Here is a 9,712-nt window from a genome sequence, read left to right on the forward strand (position 1 = left end):
GAGGGGAGGGGGGGAGGGGGAGGGGAGGGGGCATCGAACCAGCGACCTCTGGTGCACAGAATGGTGCTCAGCCAACTGAGCCACACCAGCCAGGGCCCTAAATTTACATTTTTTAAAAATATATTTTTATTGATTTCAGAGAGGAAGGGAGAGGGAGGGAGAGAGAGACAGAAACATCAATGATGAGAGAGAATCATTGACTGGCTGCCTCCTGCATGCCCCCTACTGAGGATCCAGCCTGCAACCCAGGCATGTGCCCTTGACTGGAATCGAAACCGGGACCTTTCAGTCCACAGGCCGATGCTCAATCTACAAAGCCAAACTGGCTAGGGCCTAAATTTACATTTTTAAAAACACATGGCAACCAATTATTATATCTGTGATAGCCATTACTAGTAGCAGTGTGACATAGTGGTAAGACCTCAACCTAGAGTCAATAATCCTAAATTCTAGGGTGGTTCTATCACTCACTAGTGGGCAAATCACTTAACTCTCTCTGAGCCTGTTTCCCTTCCCTAAAATGGAGATATTTCCTGCATGCCCACCTCTGTGGGTTAAGGATCAAATGAAATAATGGATGTAAAAGCTGCCTGAAAAATTGTAAAGGACTTTATAAAGTATTAACAGAAATACAGATGTCAAGAAAGGGATGTGGTTATCAGGGTAAGATGATGAATTGGTTTAGGCATTTGTAATTTGAAATGAAGAGACCGTTTTGGAATGCATTTATCTAAACAGAGGTGATAAAAATCACAAGCATAGAACAGACCCCCAAAGGATAAACATTCGATAAACAGGATTATAGAACTGCACCTCTGCAAAGTCACCTAAGTCTTTGCTGCTCAGTGTCACCTGGGCGCTTGTTAGAAATGCAGAATCTCGGGCCCCACCACAGACCTACTCACTTAGAATCTATATTTTAATAACATCCCTAGGTAACTTGTATGTACATTTTAGGTTTAATTAGCATTAATTTACTCATTTTTTCAGATACTAAAAGTGAGGCCCTAAGTAAAGGGACATACATACCCATGTTCACACTGTTAGTATGTAGCAAAATCAAGATTTGGATCCAGGCTTAATCTCCTGGGCTGTGTATATACACTGTATATTTGCTTCCCAGATACGCTATTCCAAAACCTTTGAGACATCTTTGCCTGGGTGATGTCCACATCCCCACCTCCATGTCTAATCAGCCACCCAGCTCATCAATTCTTTCTTCATAATATCTCTGGCATATGTTTCTTCTTTTCCACATCCTTTATTAATTCCCCTAAAGCTACTGCTCTTTATACTATGAAAAACCAGCTTCCTTCTCTTAAATGTTAACATACTGAACCTACCAAGACTAGCAAACTCTAACTTAGTAAATCTAACCCAGAATATTCATGTCTTCACTTCCATTATTTTTTCCCATTACCTCTTTCTCTTCGCCTTAGAACCCAGGTTGCCTTTAATTTATAAGGCCCTCCCTCTATAATCAAGCTTTACTAAAGAAATCCAAAGGCCCTGAACTACTTTCCAGTACAACCTTTAATCCCAATCTGTCCCAATAAACTCGCCATTCACAAACATTCTCCTAGCTTCACAGTTCTCTCCTCTACACTGTACCCTAACAAACCAAAGTATTTCAACATTTCTTGAGTACCCACATGGTGTGCCAAGAACTAGACAATAAACCAGAAGTTTACATAGATTCAATAAAAATAAAAGTCCTGGCCTCTGCCCCATTTCCACTTCTGCACCAACAAGTTTTGACTTTTTTAAGAGCAAATAATATGGGAGGACTTTTATAGATGCTCAGTCACGAGAGGAATAGATGAACAGACAGAATAAGCCACACACAGCATGAACACTAACTCCTGTACAACAATCTGTACACTACAGCACGAGGGTACAGTTCTCGAGACTCCCCTGTACAAACTGAATTTGATTAAATCAACCTGAAAAAGCAAAGGGTACTTCAGTTCAAAATCAGATATTTATTCCAATTACCCAAACACTGAGTTCTAGCTCTGCCATTTCACTTGGGAATATATTTAACCTAAGCTCCAGGTACCTCACCTGAAAAATGGAGCTAACAGCAGTTTCTACCTCACAGAGTTGTAATGAGGAATAAATGAAGTAACTGCAGAGTGCTTAGACACAGTGCTGGCACATAAGACAGTTTAATAACAGGACTATTATTATCGATCACCTTAGAGTTTCCTCAGTCTCAGTTTCCCTGTAGCTTCAAAATCTACCCACCTAACTGGAACTATACAGGTTTGTGAAGAATGAGGCAAAGGTGAAATCGGAAAGTTGTATTTTAAATACAACAAGCAAACAGAGTAAGATAACAGGAAGAGCTCTGAATGTAGAACCAGAATTAGCTGGGTATGAGCTCAACCTCCTCCATGTTCTTTTCTGGGCCTTGACTGTTCTCAACTGTCACATGGGGGAGATGGTTTTAACTACTGTGGTGAAAAATACTATGAGAATGGTTTTAAAGAGATTAGATACTAAAAAACACAAGACAGCATGGCCAAATGTAAAAAGGTAAGAGTGGGAAATTTGTCCTTGAATGATTTGTAAAGGTATTTCTGTAATGCTGTGTGACAAGGAACCCTGAGTCCTGACTGGAGGAAAACCTGGCAGCAAATGGTCATCACAAAGTTGGAGTGAAGTGAATACAATTAAGTACACAAACACCTAACCTTCTTCATGACTCAGCTTCAGAATCTCCACTTTGGAGACATCCTTCCGGACCTTCCTTCCCCATTCCACTATCCCAAACCAAGATGATCTTTACATAGTATTAAAATAGCTGAATCTGATCCTCGCCGGTTTAGCTCAGTGGATAGAGCGTCGGCCCGCAGACTGAAGGATCCACTGGTTCCATTCTGGTCAAGGGGACGTACTTTGGTTGCAGGCTCGATCCCTGGCCTGGTGGAGACACGTGCGGGAGGCAACCAATCAATGTGTCTCTCTCACATTGATATTTCTATCTCTCTGTCTCTCCCTTGCCTACACTCTCTCTAAATATCAATGGGAAAATATCCTAAAGTGAGAATTAAAAAAAAAAAATAGCCGAGTTTGTGTATCAAAAATGCAGCTAATGTGCAATTAAGAAATTATGCAATTTTAGTGTTCCATCTAATAATCAGCCTCATAGTTTCTTATAGAAATATATGAATATCCAAAGTAAAATAGTCACTCCAGAGCAACAGACATCTGTTCTGATTTTTATGTATATTTTAAATACCTTCCACATAGAATACATTCCATTAAGTCAATTCATGAAAACAAGCCTGAAATACCTATATGTACAGTTCTATAATGGGACCAATTCTATCCTGTACTGTGTATAGTCCTGTAAAATATCCTAAACTTGTAATGAGCACCACATAGCCTACCTGCCTCCCTTGCTTTGTGATCTATTTTCAGGATGAAAAATTAGGAAGTCTTCTTCATATTGTTGCTTCTCATATATTGCTAAACATTAACATTCTAGTGGATGAAAGCAGTGTAACAGTAAGATGCTAGGGCCCTCTGGCTCCATCTTGTTCAAGCTGCTTTGTGACCATGGCTCAGGCTAATAGCTTGTGCTTAGTCTTGCATATAGGCACGCTACTCATTACAGAAATTCTGCTTGTGGCTTGAGGAGATAAGTAAAGTATGTACAGTATTGCTTATCAAAGACCTGTAGGAACCTTGTAACCAGATTCACAGCAACTAGTACAATCTTCCTCCAACCTCTGCTGCCCCAGATGTGTGCAGTGGGCAATCACTCTTGCCCTCCCTTTTGGACTTCCCTTGACATAAAAGAAGCCTGAACTCTGTACTTTCCAAAGATGGATTTGAGGATTAGGACTCCCATCTTCTCAGTTGGCACCTTCTCAATTAATCAACCTCTCCTTACTCCAAACTCTGACGTTTGACTGTTAGCCTTTTGAAGCGTTGGACACATGAACTTTGGACCCCTGACAGCAGTACCAATTTTCTCAATGACATTATTCAATTCAGTAAGGTAGACAAAGTAAAAAAAAAAAAAAGTTTTTTCATAATCCTTGCATTTTAAAAGTTTACTTTTCCTGTACTATAACAAAAAAAAATGACTACAGTTATGACAGGAAATAATTCGTATCCTCTAAAAGACATAAGTAGATTAAAGGAAACAAGACATAGTTTCTAATCCTGTGCCTAACATAAATCAAAGTTTCTTCTACTTCTGGACTTAAAATCAGTTTTAACGTAGGCTAATATGAACACATGAATTACTTATGGGTCAAAAAAAGTAAAGTCATGTTAAAAAACACCAAGTTTGTCCTGGAAATAATAGATCATAAAAGTCTGATTTCCACTTTTACTTATTTGTATCTTCTCTTTTTTCTTACTCAAGAGTCTACCGACAAACGCCAAAGGTAGCTGCCGGTTTCAGCTTCCTGACGTGATTATTTGTTCTAAGTCTGACTGTATCTTTTAGGAATGTCTTTTAGGACATTCTAAAACCATGGTGGGGGAAAGTGCCAGATATTTCAATGGACCAACAAACAGACCAAGACCCCTAAGTGCTGGGTTCTAATGCTTAGCTTTAGCATTATCTCTCAGCCGCTTAACCAAAAAAAAAAAAAAAAAATGCACTTAACTAGAGTTTTCAATGCCTAATAACATCACTAGTCAATGAGGTCAATGGCAATATTACACAGAATAAAATTCCTGTCATGAAAAACCCCAAAATCACCAGATGGTATTAAAGCGGTAGAGAATCAGGACTTCTTAAGTGGAATATTCAATAAAGGATAGGCATGGTAAGTACCCAGGGACAAAACAGGAAGACTGTTCACGTAAACTACAGAGGGACATTCCAAAGTTTCACTCTAATTTACACCATAAGAGAGGAATGGGGTGGAGTCTGAGTGTTTGCCCATAAAAAGAAGTTTAAAATGCAGCCTCTCTCCCATTTTTATTCTAGCTTAAAATCCTCAAAGCTGTAGGTGTAATGTGTCAAAGCAAAGATAACTTTAAGAATCAAGTTCTCAAAATACCCAGCCCAGCACAGTGGAACTGCTCATGAGAGACCCAGGATCTGGTCAGGTCCCTGCTGCTAGCAGGAACAGTATGACACTCAACTCAGATTTGTTTTATGAATACTCTTTATTAACTCCTTGAGGGCCGGAATAAACAGGCCAGGACTACGGCCAGGGAAATAGATTCACCCGAGTGCTTCAGATTGGGCATCTATAAAATTCAATGATTCAAAATTCATGTTTCCATCTTAAAGTAAGGTAGAAAACAAGGTTATATAATTCTGAATCAAGAAGGTATACTATAGCCCTGACTGGTGTGGCTCAGTGATTGGAGTGTCAGTCCACACACTGAAGGGTCAAAGTTCAATTCCCGGCCAAAGACATACACCTGTGTTGCAGGTTCAATCCCCAGCCCAGGTCAGGGCAGGTGGGGGAGGCAACCAATAGATGTCTGTCTCTGTCTCTGTCTCTGTCTCTCTCCTCCTTCCCTTCCACTCTCTAAAAATCAATGGGAAAAAATATCCTCCAGTAAAGATTAACAAACAAACAATCAACAAAAGAAGATATAGTATAAATTATGATTTTTTAAAATTCCAATGTCAAGTTTTCCATTCTCCGTGTGCTCCTCTACCTGGATAATATAAGGATGTAGCTGCTAAAAAACAAGGCACTAAAAAAGTTGAACTCTGCCTCAGATATGACTAATGTCATCAAACCTATTTAAAAGCTAAAATGTCCTCTCTTAACATAATGTCTTTAATTTTTCTAAAACAACCCTAGTTAGTAGCTGCACATATTTGAGTACATTAAAAATGACAAATATTTCTTTCTGCCACCTTCCTACCACACCCCCAGTAGTAATGTCTGACAAGTAAAAATACACAGATTATCAAAGTACACATTTGGAAATTATGAAGACCTAACTTTTTTTTTAACTACACATTTCAGGCCCAACTTATTAGTTTCAATTCTGCTCTTACTCTATTTCCAGTCAGTTTCACTTCTGAATTTTCTGCCACAAAGTTAAGAACTGTGACCCTGTGGAGAAGTAAGTACTAAAAAAGATCACAGTTTTTCCTTTCAAAGGAAAACTAAACATTTTCACAGGAAAAACAAAAAAAAATTTCTTAAATTCCTAATGGCTTTTGTCACATAAAAATAATGATTTTAGGATACTGATTTGAGTTTCTGAGGCTTCCTCATATAATTTTGTTTACAAGATCCAAAGAAGCTCAAAAATTGCCATCATTTTATTTTATAGATATACAACTATATATTATTTTTTATTTGAGTCACAAGGAAGGGCTCAGTAAATATTGTGGAAGGAATAAATGAGCATAGAATGTTATTGCACTGCAGGGGTATATGTTCCCAATAAGGTACAGCTTCCTGCAGTGTGGTGCAGCGGTTAGAGCGTCAGCCTGCAAACCAAAGGGTCTCAGGTTTGATTCCCAGTCAAGGTTATGTACCTCGGTTGCAGATTCATTGCTGGCCCAGGTCCAGGCAAGTGCAGGAGGCAACCAGTTGATATGTCTCTCTCACATATCTCTCTCTCCCAACCTCCCTCTAAAAATCAATTTTTAAAAATAATTTTTAAAAAAGAAGAGCTCCCAGTAACTAACTGGGTTCAAATCTATAATAATAAAAGGGTAATATGCTAATTAGACCGGATGTCTTCCGGACATCATTCTGGAAATCCTTCCTGACAAAGCTGGGGCCCGAGGGAAGCTAGCCTGGGTCCCAGGTGCCTGCGGGTGACCCGAGGGAAGGCAGCCCGGGTCCCAGGTCCCAGGTGCTGGAGGGAAGCCAGTACCGGCAGCCTGGGGAAGGAAGGCCAACTCTTGCACGAATTTTCGTGCATTGGGCCTCTAGTTTAAAAACAAATAAACAAAGCCCAGCCTTTATTACACAGGGGCCTCTCGTTCAAACTGCACTTCAGGAAGAGGCCTGCACTGAACAGTCTGCCTGCAGGGTTTCTGCCATCTGAGCCAGGCCTTATAAAGGAGTTCCTGGAATCCTATTTCAACCAGTAGGACTGAGTTTTTCTCCATCCAATCTGAGCTACACAGCTATATCCCCGTAACCTTCTTCACTAACCAATCAGGACAGTGCCTTTTGAACCAATCAAATTGCAAGAATATGGAGTCCTCATTTGCATGAGGACAGACCAATCAGGATCCAAGGTTGGGACTTCTGTCTATACTAGAGGCCCAGTGCACAAATTAGTGCACGGGTGGGGTCCCTCAGCCTGGCCAGCGATCAGGGCCGATTGGGGCAGACTGGCCGGGCGGAAGGACTGCAGGAGATTGGCTGGCCGCAGGAGGTTGGCTGTGGGAGCACACTGACCACCAGGGGCAGCTCCTGCTTTGAGCGTCTGCCCCCTGGTGGTCAGTGCGCGTCATAGCTACCAGCCGGTCATCCGGTCCTAACGGTCACTTAGGCTTTTATATATATAGATAAGTCAGCTCCCCTCTGGTTCTAGGAGCACACATTCCCTTTCCACCAAAGATTGCTTTTTCCCAGGCTAGTCTAGAGCTGAAACACTGAGATGTCTCACAGATAAGCGCAGGGAAGAACAGACCAGAGAGGAATAGCAGACTAATTCTAATAAAGGAGGTATCCTACAAAATATTTGACTACTATTCAAAACTGTCAAAGTTATCAAAAATCGAAGTCTAAGGAATTGTCACAACCAAGAGAAAGCTAACGACATAAAACAATCTATATATATAAAAGCCTAATATGCAAATTATCCCCTTGGGAATTCGATGGCTCACTATGACATGTGCTTGACCACCTGGGGCGGTGTGGAATGAAGGAAGGCCCCAGCCTGGCAGCCAGACAGCCCCAATCGGCCCTGATTGCCAGCTAGGCCTAGGGACCCTACCTGTGCACGAATTTCGTGCACCAGGCCTCTAGTGATATATAATATAGTATTCAGGATGAAATCCTGGCACAGAAAAAGGTCATTAGGCAAACACTAAAGATCTATCAACAGATGAATGGTTAAAATGTGGCACATGCATATAATAAATTATTACTATAAAAGGAATGAAATTCTGATACATGCTACAACATGGATGAACATTTAAAACAATAAGTGAATGAAATAAGCCAGACACAAAAGGACAAATAGGGTATGAGTCTACTTATGTTAAGTCTCTAGAAAAAGCAAATTCAAAGACAGAAAACAGAATTTACCAGGAACATAAGGAAGAGAGAATGGAGAGTTATTGTTTAATGGGTACAGTTTCTGTTTGGGATGATGAAAAACTGTGGAAGAAGATAGTGATGGTTGCTCAACAGTGAGAATGTACTTAATGCCACTGAACTGTACACTTTAGAATAATAAATATGGCAAATTTTATGTTATGTATATTTTATCACAATTTTTTAAACTAAGGAAATCTAAACTATTGACTTTAGTTAATAAAAATAATGCATCAATATTGGTTCATAAATTGTAAAAATTTGCCATATTAATGAAAGATGCTAAAAATCAAGGAAATTGGATATTGGATATAAGGGAACTTTCTGCGCTGTTTTTCTATAAACCTAAACTATTCTAAAAAATAAAATCTATTTTAAAATTCCACAATATATAAAAACTAGAGGTCCGGTGTACGAAATGTGCGTGGGTTTATGGTCTCTAGGCCTGGCCTGTGATCAGGGCCATCTCTGCAGCCGGCCCTGTCCCCCACCGCCACCCACCCCTGGTTCCCCATTCACCATGGGGCGATGGGAGCCTGCCCGCTGGGGAAAGGGACCAAGAGGTGGTCAGTGCATCTCATAGTGACTGGTCAAGCGGTCGTTCTGGTTGTTCTGCTGTTGGCGTCAATTTGCATATTACCCTTTTATTATATAGGATATCAAAGCATTATGTTGTACACCTGAAACTAATGTCAATTATATCTCAATTTAAAAAAAAAACATGGAGAAGGGGAAGCAATTTCCTAAAGAAGGGGTAGGGTAGTAAGTTACAGTGATCAGAGTAAGTGCAGGAGAGATGATGGCCAGACAAAATAATAACAATAAAGACATTCACTTCCCCCCAAAAATTCAAGGAAGATAAAGGCTCACAGCATTAATATACCCCACCTCCTTCCAAAAAAAGGACAAGAAAAAATGTTCTTAAATCAATGAAAAACATAAGTAAGCAAGCAGAAAAATTAATGGCAAAGATATGAACAAGGAATTCATTAAAGAAATGCTACATAAATCTGTGTAAAGGTACTGAAATTCATAGGGTTGTATAAGAATAAATGAGATCATGTAATTAACATAGTGTTTGATATACAAAAATAAAGCTATTAAAATATAACTAATAATTAAAGAAATGCGTATTTAAATAACAAAAATAAAGGGATGAGCAAAAGTAGGTTTACAGTTGTTCATATGGAAAATAATGCAATTAATATATAATAATACAAGAATAAACTGTTTTGTGTACTCACAATGATAAATCTACTTTTGTCTACCCCTGTATGTATATGTACATGTAGGTAAAATACATATATAAAACCTGTATACATAAAATTGGATTGGAAAACACTGAGAAAGTTTATGATGCCCAAAGTTGACAAAATGTGGAGATGCAGGTCCTAACTTGGTAGCAGTGTAATAGGCATATCCTTTTTGGAAACTGCTAATATTTTCTAAAGCTAAAATAGTTATATATAACTATTTTATATATAGTTTTATAT

At 39.4% G+C, this 9,712-nt stretch overlaps 1 protein-coding gene across 2 annotated transcripts in view; it reads right to left on the reverse strand.

Annotated features, from left to right (window-relative positions):
- Window positions 1–9,712, reverse strand: part of UVRAG (UV radiation resistance associated) — a 283,373-nt gene that overhangs the window by 269,938 nt on the left and 3,723 nt on the right. For both annotated transcript variants that reach the window (XM_014540397.1, XM_014540405.1), the window contains exon 2: window positions 2,146–2,151. In XM_014540397.1, the coding sequence (XP_014395883.1) occupies window positions 2,146–2,151 (6 nt within the window). The remainder of the gene's footprint in view (window positions 1–2,145; window positions 2,152–9,712) is intronic.

The sequence above is a fragment of the Myotis brandtii genome, unplaced genomic scaffold (genome assembly GCF_000412655.1).
Source record: "Myotis brandtii unplaced genomic scaffold, ASM41265v1 scaffold244, whole genome shotgun sequence".
Lineage (NCBI taxonomy): Eukaryota > Metazoa > Chordata > Mammalia > Chiroptera > Vespertilionidae > Myotis > Myotis brandtii.